Source organism: Rattus rattus, chromosome 2 (genome assembly GCF_011064425.1).
Source record: "Rattus rattus isolate New Zealand chromosome 2, Rrattus_CSIRO_v1, whole genome shotgun sequence".
NCBI lineage: Eukaryota > Metazoa > Chordata > Mammalia > Rodentia > Muridae > Rattus > Rattus rattus.
The window spans coordinates 123,865,385-123,878,350 of record NC_046155.1 but is presented as its reverse complement, the minus strand read 5'-3'; the positions used below and the strand labels follow the sequence as shown (position 1 = coordinate 123,878,350).

The following is a 12,966-nucleotide window of genomic DNA, read 5'->3' as shown; positions in this document are numbered from 1 at the left end:
CTCTGGGGACAAATAAATGCTTTGTCTCTGAAATACTTCTGGCTTTAATTTTTAGTTCAGTGATTTTGTTTTTCTTTTGGTTGTTTGAGTTTGCCAATATACTTTCAGAAACCAGATTTAGATTGACATTCAAGCTAATATATAACAGTCATTGTAACAGCTTCCAACCTTCTTTAGAAAGCCTCAGGAGGCTTACAGAATGAAGCTAAGATTTCATTTTATTTGCTAAAAGAAGCGATAGATTCCAAATGTATGAACTTTAAAAATGACTTTCCAAATGGGGAATAAGTGATATACAGTGTCTGTTTTGTTTTACCTTTAGAACAATTGAGTTGAAAATGATTTAGATTCTGGGTGAATTTCATAATTGAGAATATTAGGTGAACATGGATCATGCTATCTTGTAGGATGCAGAGAGGTTGACTATGATTTTCATGATTTTCCTCTTTAATCACATTAAAAAGTAAACATCTTGCTGTGGTCAAATTAATTTTTTCCCTTCCCCTTTACCTCAAATTTAAAAATGTAGGCCTTATCTACTCTATCCAGACGGTAAATGGATGCACAGCAGAGATAGCACCTGCTTAGAGTCTGCACATCACCCTTCACTAAATAATGGAAGGCATAAATCTGTGTTGAGAAAATTTTGGAAGATGCCCTTTCATTTTCTAAAACCTGACTACAATGTAAGATGGCAAGAGACTGAACTTCACCGCTTATAATACAATTTTCCTTTTATTTTAAACATAGTTTGCATGTTATAAAAATACTGATCACAGTGAGCTTTAACAATTGTTATTGCTATAAAAATGAATGCAGGAACAATATTTTTAGTGGAAATAAATTATATAGTCATTCTTTTTTTCTTTTTTAAAATCACAAGAGAAAAACCTCAGCTGTCTGGTCACTGGCAGAAAACCAGTCTCTTAAGAGGCTTTATGCACATGAATGCCAGTCCATTCCCACAGTAATCCACATGGTTCAGGAAACAGAGACTTGGACCCTGTTACCATGGTCCCACAGAGTCTTTCTGTGCATTGACAGTTCTAATGTGGCAACAGTTCTTCAAGGCAGCAAAATGATGGACTGAAAAACTGGTATGATCTTAGTTCAGATGTGGTCTTTTCCAATATGATGGGACACAGCGACACACCTCTTCACTAAATGACAGTCCCGGATCACAATGCTTCAGTCGATTTGTACATGGTCGTCTGTAACAGCTAGAAAATAAAAGAGAGAAAGAGACACATGGTGAAGACCAAAGTATTGAGTCAAGATGCTACAGACAGCTTCTATGTTTTCTTCAGCTTAAACCAAGAAAAATTACTAACTTTATTATAAACGTGTTTATAGGTTTATAAATATTTAAGTGTGTGCTTGGGTTTACAGAATTGTAGAGGAACGGAAAACCCTTTAATAACATGGCTCACTTGCTGACATAGCAGCGGAAAGATTGTAACTATTGTAAGCATTAGTTCTTTTGAAGTCCTTTATGCTGTGTGGATGAAAGTAACGTAGAACAGAAAGTTTGAAAGTGAATATTTAAGGTCTGCTGATTTCCTGTGATCACATAAGCATGGCAACGTTCACAAAAGTCTGGGATGTGCATGGGACCCAGACTTCCAGGCAATTAAACCCAGCCATCTTGGCAGAACCATAGCATTTGGCGAGCCGCCCCATCCACCCTCTTGTGTTTTTACTCAGCAGCTGCCTGGATGATGGTGAATAACTCCTCTCTCTCTACCTGTATTCCAGCTCATGAGGGGAAACATGAACAGATAGGGGCCCTTCTCCATTCACCCAAGACTTCCCGTTGCTTGATGTGGTGAAAGGACAAATGACCGATCATATAATGTTTGGAAGTACTGCTTGCTATAGTGAATTGACTCTAGCTTTGAAAAGTGAGAATGTCTAGCTGTGTTATAGGCTGGAAAGAAAAAATGAAAAGTGCACTAAAGAGATCCTTAAACAGTTAAAAGTTGGTCTCATTTGATGTTGAAAGGAGAGGGTAGCCAAGGACCTTTTTAAAAATATATTTAAAATATTTAATTTTAATTTTTATTCTTTTATTTAATTCTTTCTTATTATTACTATTTCTTTCTCTTTTTTTACATTCCAGATTTTATTTCCCTCCTGGTCTGCCCTCCAACTGTTCCACATCCCATACCTCTTCCCCTCCCCGTCTACATAAGGATGTCCATACCCCACGCACCCCACCAGACCTCTAAACTCCCTGTGGCCTCCAGTCTCTTGAGAGTTAGGTGCATCTTCTCTGACTGAACCCAGACCCCGCATTCCTCTGCAGTATATGTGTTGGTGTATGCTGCCTGGTTGGTGATCGAGTGTCTGAGAGATCTCAGGGGTCCAGGTTAATTGAGGCTACTGGTCTTCCTACAGAGTTGCCCTTCTCCTTTTACAGCTTTTCTCTAATTCAACCACAGGGATCAGCAGCTTCTGTCCATTGGTTGGATGCAAATATCTGCATCTGACTTTCAGCTGCTTGTTGGGCAGTGATGATAGGTCCGCTTTTGGAGCTAGGGACTGAACCCAGGGTCTGGTGTTTGCTAGGCAAGCGCTGCACCACTGAGCTAATTCCTCAATCCCAATATATCCCTTTTTGTGATGCCCCATTGCCTCAATAATAGTGTCAGGGATTGGGGCCTCCCTTTGCTGGATGCCACTTTGGGCCTGTGGCTGGACAATTTCATGTGCATTTCTACTGTCTCTGGATTACTTTCACCCTCTACTCTTATTTTCCTACCACCCCTTGTAACTCTTTCTCCTCCCTAGCAGCTACTTTCACACATTCTTGACTTTTATTTTGCTTTATGAAACATCCAGTTTAAACATGTCCAGCTGAGTGATTCTTGGATTGGAAGAATCTACTGGGGCCTGTTAAGGGGGTGCGATGGGGGTGTCCTGATCAGGTACCCAGCAGATGGCAATGAATCCTCTCCCACTGAATCTATCAGGAATTAATTCAGCAGTGAGAGGCTCTGTCCTCTTAGCCCTTCCTCCATCCATTCTCCACATAGGCCTACTTTTTTGTAGACCCAGTAAGAGCATCTAGAACTATGCATTCATGGTTTCAATGGCTATGCCTTGCCCAGAGGAGGCAGATCTTTTCTTTATTTTGCTAGCTCTTACATTCCTTCAGTCCTCTTTTCTGAAATGTTCTCTGAGCCTTAGAGGAAGACAGTATAAATGTCTTGTTAAGAAATTTTATAAAATTCATGGTTACATAATGAATACAAGTTCATTTCAGAAAAAAAGATGTATGGTTCTCAGTAGTCAGACACCTAATGATTAAGGCTGTGTGAAAACAAAATGCACTCTGCCTTTCTCCATTGTAATAAACATTAAGAAAACTAATGTGTAACTGCTATTTTATAGGTTTCTCTTTTGCTTCATCCATTTGACAACATAAACTTTAGAACAATACACTTAGAAAAGTGGACAAACAAAAGGTTGCTATGAGAAAAAAGACTTAAGCTTAGGGATATAGTTCATGGCTGGGGTATTGCTCCATGACCGTTTTCCCAGAACATGCCAGCTTCAACTTTTAATACCCTAACAACAGGAAAGGACTTTATGATTGTATCTTGTTAAACAAAGATATAAGAACATAAGTACATCTACTTAGCTAAGGTGATAATTCTTTGTAGAAAAACGATAATGTCAGGCCAGTCTATATGCAGTCACAAAAACAATAAAATTTGGCAAAATGTATTAGACTCATTGAAAAAAGTTACACTGTAGAACACAGCTTAATAAGGTTTTCTGAAATATAATAGCTCTGTTCTTTTGGATATAATATCTTATTTTGGAACTATTTCTTGGTAAGTAGAGTATGAATATGTAAGTAAAATTGGAAAGTGTGCATTTATTCAAAAATATTTTAAATGAGTTTTAGGATTTCTGTAAGGAACTCAGCAAGAAGGCAGGAACAAAAATAATATGGTCAACAAAATGTCTGGATTTAGTGGATTCTCATTATACAGTAACTACATGACAGAGCTTCATAAGTATAAATTAAAATGAGAAAACACTCTCTTTAGAATCCAAAGATAGGCTCTACCTACTGAGTTACTAGATTAACTAATGAGGATATTACACTACAAATAAAAAGGAAACGACTATTTTTAGAGTCTGCACCTTTTTGAATGGAAGACGAGATGCCATGAAAGAGAAAATTTGGTGAGAATCGGGACACCACGATTTCATGTGTAAAGAGAATTAAACTAGAAAAATGGTAACATTAAGGACATTGAGATAAATAAGAAGATCTTTATTGGATCCAGTTTAAACAGAGCTTAACACAGAGCCTCAGCCAGGCTATGGTCCCAGGTCAGATTAGAGATGGAAGAGTCCAACAAGCTGAATCCACATGAAGAGGAACAACTCTGAAAACCAGCATGATGGTTAGTGCCTCAGCATTAAAGTAAGAGGATAGTGAAGCAGATGACATTGATAATCTTCATAAGCTCAGGAAGAAAGACAGCCAAAGATGCTAAAGTAAGTTAAGAAGAGGCATGGCTGCTGGGCCAACATTGAAGGAATACAAGAACAATATCAAAAACAGAGATCTTGATTAAATGGTAGTCATTTTCAGAGATGAGATATAAATTAAGTCAGCATGATATGCCCTTAAATCTAAGAATCTCATATATTTTTCTTGATATAAAAGAAACAAAGACATGCTCTAAAAAATAGTGATGGAACAAGAGAGACATCTAAGTGGTTAAGTACTTGCTGCTCTTTCAGAGGACCTAGATCATCACCCAGAAACTACATGTTGACTTACAATGTCTAACACCAGTTCTAGGGATCCAGAGTCCTCCTCTGGCCTCTATGAGCACCACGTATACACATGGTACATGGACATATATGTAGGCAAAACAGCCACAAACATAAAATAAAGCAACATTCCAAAAAAATGAATCTTGAGTGACTTTTAATGCTTTTGCTTTTCATATATGATTGTGTGTATGTTTGTCTGTGAGTATGTGCAAGTGGGTGACTAGAGATGCCAGAAGAGGGTGCTGGATCCTGTGGAGTTGGAGTTAAAGGCAGTTGTGAGCTGACTGAAGTATGTGCTGAATACTAAACTCAGGTCCCCTGAAGGAGGAGTATCATGTATTCTTAACCATTGAGTCATCTCTGTTATTTGAATAACATCTACCAGCATTTTCTTTTATTGTCATAGCTAACTTCATTCATTCATGACAAATCTAGAGTCATTTTAGAAGAGAGAACCTCACCTAAGGAACTGAGTAGCTTGCGTTACCCTATGCCCATGAGTGTGAGATAGATTTTTTTTCCAAATTGCTAATTGATGAAGAACCTGCCCACTGTGGATGGTATAATTCCTGGGTAGTTGGACTTTGGTTGTGCAAGAATATCTGGGATAAAGCCAATAAGTTGTGTTCCTCCAGGTTTCCTTTGGTTCCTGCTACGTTCCTGTACTGGCTTCCCTTGATGGAAGACTGTAAATTGTTAAGTATTCTTTCCGAAAGTTGCTTTTGGGTATGGTGTTTTATATCAACAACAGAAGCAAGATAGAACATTTATTTAGTTCCCATTGAGCATTTAGTGTAAATGTTTCATTTTGGGGGGGTCAAATTCTGAAGGTAATAGTACTCCTCATTATTTTTAAGCTTTAAAACAAATTATAACCAGAAGTATAATTTTTGGAGGTTTGGAGACATAGACTGCTGAATGCGTTTCTAAAATAATACATGAATCACTTAGAGAAGAGAATTCATATAGGACCCTCCCTCATTACTCTCCAGGAAAAAAAAGATTTAGTTTTGAGCTTATTCTATTTATTTATTTATTTATTTATTTATTTATTTATTTATTTATTTATAATTTATTAGATATATTTCTTTACTTACATTTCAAATGTTATTCCCTTTCCCGGTTTCCTGTCCATTAGCTTCCATCTCCTCCCCCCTTCCCCATATGGGTATTCCCCCCATACAGCCCCCTTACTGCCCTCATATTCCTTGGCAGGACCAAGGGCTTCCCCTTCCACTAGTGTCCCAACAAGGCTATTCTCTGCTATATATGCAGTTGGAGCCCTGGGTCAGTCCATGTATAGACTTTTGTTAGTGCTTTAGTCCCTGGAAGCTCTGGTTGGTTGGCAATGTTGTTCTTAATGGGGTTGCAAGCTCCTTCAACTCTTTCAAAACTTCCTCTATAATTCCTCCCCAAGGGGGTCCTGTTCTCAGTTCAGTGTTTTGCTGCTAGCATTGACCTCTGTATTGGACATGCTCTGGATGTGTCTCTCAGGAAAGAACTTTATCTGGTCCCTTTCAGCATGCATTTTTTAGCTTCATCATTCTTACCTAGTTTTGGTGGTTCTGTATATATGGGCCACATGTGGGGCAGGCTCTGAATGGCCATTCCTTCAGTTATTGCTCTAAACTTTGCTTCCATATCCCCTCCTATGAATATTTTTCCCCTTTTAAGAAGGAGTGGGAACATCCACAGTTTGGTCATCCTTCCTCTTGCTTCCTGTGGTCTGCGTATTGCATCATAGGTAATTCAAACTTTTTGTCTAATATTCATTTATCAATGAGTGCATACCTAGTGTGTTTTTTTGTTATTGAGTTACCTCACTCAGTATGATATTTTCTAGTTCATTCCATTTGCCTGTGAATTTCATGAAGTCATTGTCTTTGATAGCTGAGTAGTACTATTAAAAAATGGGGTACAGAGCTAAACAAAACATTCTCAGCTCAGGATTATTGAATGGCCAAAAAGCACCTAAAGAAATGTTCAACATCCTTAGTCATCAGGGAAATGCAAATCAAAAAAAACCCTGAGATTCCACCTCACACCAGTCAGAATGACTAAGATAAAAAACTCAGATGCTGACAAGGATGTGGAGAAAGAGGAACACTCCTCCACTGTTGGTGGGATTGGAAACTGGTACAACCTGGAAATCAGTCTAGAGGTTCCTCAGAAAATTGGACATTATACTACCTGAGGACCTAGGTATATTTCTCCTGGGCATATACCTAAAAGATGCTACAACATATAACAAAGACACATGCTCCACTATGTTCATAGCAGCCTTATTTATAATAGTCAGAAGCTGGAAAGAACCCAGATGCACTTCAAGAGAAAATGGATTAAAAAAAAATGTGGTACATTTACACAATGGAGTACTACTCAGCTATTTATTTATTTAATTTTATACTCCAGATTTTACTCCCCTCCTGGTCCACCCTCCACTCCTGAGTGTTCTGGTCCACCCCCCACTCCTGAGTGTCCTACATCCCATACCTCTTCACTCCTCCTCACACTACTCTCCATCTCCATAAGGATGTACCCACCCCACCCACCCCACCAGATCTCTAAACTCCCTGGGGCCTCCAGTCTCTTGAGGGCTAGGTGCATCTTCTCTGATTGAACCCAGACCCGGGAGTCCTCTGCTGTATATGTGTTGGGGGGGGTCTCATCTCAGCTGGTGCATGCTACCTGGTTGGTGATATAAGAGATCTCAGGGGTCCAGGTGTTTTTGTTTACTTGTTTCATCCTATGTTTGTGCCTTCATGTTCCTGTGGTTAAATCAAGTCTCAAAGACCAACTGTGTTTATGTATTCCTAAAATTCCGGTAATCAGGAAACCAAGGGAGGAAGATGCTCAGCTCTAGGTCATTCTGGTGGTAAAGTTAGACCATATCAAAGAAGTCAAACATCTTACAAAAATCCGGTGCATGAACAATAAGCATTGGCTTGAATAACTATGACTTTCCTGAGAGGATTTACTGCCTTCATTCTGAGAAGCAGCTTCTGATCTGGGGTGGGAAAACAGCTTTTAGTTGGTAACACTGCATTTTCCAGAAGGGAACTAGAGCTGTTTATGTAGACATCTTACCTGCATGTTTGATGGTGGAATTTCTTCCCTTTTAGGAAGCACTTCTGTGTGTTTTCTGTACATTCACAGGCACATTTTCCAGGATTCAGGGGTTGATTTCTTGGACACGTTCTCTTGCAGACACACTGGCATGTGTTTTCATCAAATTCCCTGTTGGCTCCACATGAATTAGGGAAAAGTTTGTTTTTACAGACACACTGGCATGAGTCTCTATCTAGCTCTTTGTGAGGTCCACAGCTGGATGGCCGAAGCCCCCCCTTGCAGACACACTGGCAGGTGTCTTCATCCAACTCCTTGTTGGGTCCACAGACATCATGGAATCCATTGGATGAGTCTAGACAAAGAGAGGACACATTTACTGGATCTTACTTGGTTCAGGAATATGCTAATATGTGGATTCAAAAGACCTTTCCTTTTAGTTTTTCAGTAAAGAACTGTATACAAATACACCATGTCTCTTTATATAGAAGTTAAAAATAACAGTAAAAGGAAAATCACATATTCTACTTGGTATTCATTTCAAGGAGCGATGAATAGAACACTGAGAATTTATTGTCAAAATACATTACTTAAAATAGATCAGTTATATACTAAGTATTTTTTTTTACTTACCATCCTCAACATTTGAATAAAAGATAAAATCCTGCTGAGCCAGGCATTGACACATGTAGTTATTCCACACGTAGTTTGCTGGACAAGTCTTGTTAGCTGCCTGACACCTTTTGGAGAGACAGATTAAATAGAAGCTAAATGACAGTGTAACTGACATACAGAATGGTCATTTCTTATTCATGTACACATTACAAATTAAAACATCCTTATGGTAAAGCTTTAAAATACATAAGAGTGTAGGAGATGAGCAATTGGTGTTTCCTCTCAAATGACCCCTACCTCAGCTGCAGCCAAGTTTTAATCCTGAAGTTTACCTCTGTAAACTTCATCTTCGATGAAATCCAAACTTAATGTTTTAAAGGGAAATATGCTTCTTTGTAGAGTGACAGATTGTTTTAACCTACTAAAACATGTGATGATGCCTTCTATATTACTCTATAATTTCCTTTAACAAACAAAATACAAACTTCAGGCGACTCTACGGTCATTTAAGAAAGTTTTTCTGCATGAATTTTAGTGGCTGTGCAAAATTTCGTAAGATGATGTGATTAGACTATTCCTTTTGATAACTAGGTGGCTTTCAACTTTTGCCTCTCAAGTATTACTGCAACTATGGTGATGTCTGCAAACTAACACATTTACAGTCTTATATCTAAAGCACAGATCTCATAGGTCTAATATGTTTTGAACAGTGGATGATTTCCATTTTCCATTCCACCACGAAGATATCCAAGGGCCCCCATTTGCTGTGTTATGTTTTCATGGCCATCTTATTCCTTCTCTGCTTTTTACTTACCCTCCTTTTCTTCCTTCCTCTCTACATTTTATCTTCCTGATTTATAAAAAAAATATGGAAAAATTGTCTTCAGTCAGGAACTTAAACTACTCCTTGAAAGTTCCAATTGTCTTACTCTTAGCTAACAGGATCTCATTCATGACTACAACATTGGACACTTCAGTATGACTGACCTCACTAGGACATCTTATTTACTGTCTCTACACCTCGACTGATCTACTCTTTAGATAGTCATTACTACTATTACTACTACTACTATCACTATTGTTCTTCTTCTTGTTATTAATTAAAAAGTGATGTTTAAATTCTATCATTTGAGATTGATCATTTCTGTGTCATTAGATTGTACACTTTTAGATCTTCTTAGGAGTCATATATAGATATATTCTGCAGACAGCTCCCCCAAACACTCTATCCAGGAGGCTTCTTGGATTTTAATATTTTATCTTACAGAGCATGCATTAACCTCTCCTACTTGACTTGTTAAGAGACATGGCTGTAGACATCAGAGGGAAATATTTACTTAGATATCACACATCATTCATTTCAAAGCAATATTGTAAACAACACTGTATGGTGGAAGAATGCTGAATCAATTCCAAATTGTTACAATACAGAAATCATCTGTAGACACTCTAAAAAGTACACTGAATACAAACAAATAGACCATGTACTTTGGACACTGCTAAGAAAATTTACATAGATACAGCTTCAATGTAATGAGACATTGTCTTTCCAAAACAACGTAAGAACTATTAGGAAACGACACAAAGGTGTTTGGGGTTTTCTTTTACAGAACGAGCAATTCTGAATTGTGTTTGTTTTAAAGCAGCCCCTCACTATGGAATGTAAGCTGGCCGTGAACTTGTGGTCCTAATGCTTCAGCCTCTCCAATGTTGGGGTCACAGGCACACAACTCTATGTCTATCTTGCAAATATGCATTTTATAACGATGTTATTTTCAGTTAGGATATCAGCTCTGATGATTTCACAGTGTTTTCCTTTCCAACTTTCTACATCAGCACTAAGATCCAGTCTATTCATTGTTTTCCATATGGCAGTGAGTCTAAAATATCCCATATGCTTCAGCAAATGGCACATTGTTCCCTCTTCCCTTCTTGAAGTATTCCAAAGTTCAGGGCTCCTTCAGGTTGTTGAAAGAGTCTATTATAGGACATTTCTTGAATTTAGTTTGAGAGTGACTTTTTCCCACAATATTTGCTATGTCATGCCAACTATAACCTCTAATAAAGCATACACTCCAGGTGATCAACTAAAAGCAACTCTGTGAAGACCAGCAGACAGGAAAGACTACACACACGAAAGCAGAAAACACTGTTCCCATAACTGGCTGAAAGAAAACAGGAAAATAGGTCTACAGCATTCCTGACACACAGGACTATAGGACAGTCTAAAACCAAATTTACACAATATCTTCCTACAAATACAGCACTATAACGGATAATAAATGGTAAAGTTGAAAACAAGGAGGCAAGCTACACCCTAGAAAAAGCAAGAAACTAATCGTCTTGGCAACAAAACAAAGAGAAGAAAAGCACACAAACAGAATCTCACATCCAAATATGAATATAACAGGAAGCAATAATCATTATTCCTTAATATCTCTCAACATCAATGGTCTCAACTCCCCAATAAAAAGACATAGATTAACAAACCGGATATGCAATGAGGACTCTGCATTCTGCTGCCTACAAGAAACACACCTCAGAGACAAAGACAGACACTACCTCAGAGTGAAAGGCTGGAAAACAACTTTCCAAGCAAATGGTCTGAAGAAGCAAGCTGGAGTAGCCATTCTAATATCGAATAAAATCGATTTTCAACTAAAAGTCATCAAGAAAGATAAGGAAGGACAATTCATATTCATCAAAGGAAAAATCCACCAAGATGAACTCTCAATCCTAAATATCTATGCTCCAAATACAAGGGCACCCACATACATAAAAGAAACCTTACTAAAGCTCAAAGCACACATTGCACCTCACACAATAATAGTAGGAGTTTTCAACACCCCACTCTCATCAATGGACAGATCATGGAAACAGGAATTAAACAGAAATATAGACAGATTAAGAGAAGTCATGAACCAAATGGACTTAACAGATATTTATAGAACATTCTATCCTAAAGCAAAAGGATATACCTTCTTCTCACCACGCCATGGTACTTTCTCCAAAATTGACTATATAATTGGTCATAAAACAGGCCTCAACAGATACAGAAAGATAGAAATAATCACATGCGTCCTATCAGACCACTACAGGCTAAAGCTGGACTTCAATAACAAAAAGGGAAGTATGCGCAAATATACATGGAAGTTGAACAATGCTCTACTCAATGATAACCTGGTAAAGAAATAATGAAAGAAATCAAAGACTTCTTAAATTTAATGAAAATGAAGGTACAATATACCCAAATTTATGGGACACAATGAAAGCTGTGCTACGAGGAAAAGTCATAGCTCTGACTGCCTGCAGATAGGAACAGGAGAGAGTATATATCAGCAGCTTGACAGCACACATGAAAGCTCTAGAAAAAAAGAAGCAAGTGACCCCAGGAGGAGTAGAAGGCAGGAAATAAACAATCTCAGAACTGAAATCCACCAAGTAGAAATAAAAAGGACCATACAAAGAATCAACAGACCAAAAGTTGGTTCTGTGAGAAAATCAACAAGATATAAAAACCCTTAGCCAGACGAATAAGAGGACACAGAGAGTGTGTCCAAATTAACAAAATCAGAAATGAAGAGGGAGACAAAACTACAGAATCAGAGGAAATTCAAAAAATCATCAGATCCTACTACAAAAGCCTACATGCAACAAAACTTGAAAATCTGCAGGAAATGGACAATTTCCTAGAGAGATACAAGGTACCAAAGATAAATCAGGAACAGATAAACCATTTAAACAAAACCATAACTCCTAATGAAATAGAAGCAGTCATTAAAGATCTCCCAATCAAAAAGAGCCCCCATCCAGACAGGTTTAGTGCAGAATTCTATCAGACCTTCATAGAAGACCTCATACCAATACTATCCAAACTATTCCACAAAATTGAAACAGATGGAGCACTACCAAATTCCTTCTATGAAGCCACAATTACTCTTATATCTAAACCACACAAAGACCCAGCAAAGAAATAGAACTTCAGACCAATTTCTCTTATGAATATCAACACAGAAATACTCAATAAAATTTTGGCAAACTGAATCCAAGAGCACATCAAAACTATCATCCACCATGATCAAGTAGGCTTCATCCCAGGCATGCACGGATGGTTTAATATACAGAAAACCATCAACGTAATCCATTATATAAAAAAAACTGAAAGAACAAAACCACATGATCATTTCATTAGATGCTGAGAAAGCATTTGACAAAATTCGACACCACTTCCTGATAAAAGTCCTAGAAAGAATAGAAATTCAAGGCCTGTACCTAAACATAGTAATAGCCATATACAGCAAACCAGTTGCTAACATTAAACTAATTGGAGAGAAACTTGAAACAATCCCACTAAAATCAGGGACTAGACAAGGCTGCCCACTCCCTCCCTACTTATTCAATATAGTTCTTGAAGTTCTAGCCAGAGCAATCAGACAACAAATGGAGATCAAGTTGATACAGATTGGAAAAGAAATGTCAAAATAT

The 12,966-nt window shown here is 37.9% G+C and overlaps 1 protein-coding gene across 1 annotated transcript in view; it reads right to left on the bottom strand.

The window, feature by feature from the left end:
- Positions 1–866: 866 nt before the first annotated feature.
- Positions 867–12,966, bottom strand: part of Vegfc (vascular endothelial growth factor C) — a 114,757-nt gene continuing 102,657 nt past the window's right edge. Inside the window, exons 5-7 of the mRNA XM_032893403.1 lie at positions 8,500–8,606; positions 7,888–8,221; positions 867–1,220 (exon numbers count right to left, since the gene is read on the bottom strand). Coding sequence (XP_032749294.1) covers positions 1,106–1,220; positions 7,888–8,221; positions 8,500–8,606 — 556 coding nt within the window. The 3' untranslated portion in view covers positions 867–1,105. The remainder of the gene's footprint in view (positions 1,221–7,887; positions 8,222–8,499; positions 8,607–12,966) is intronic.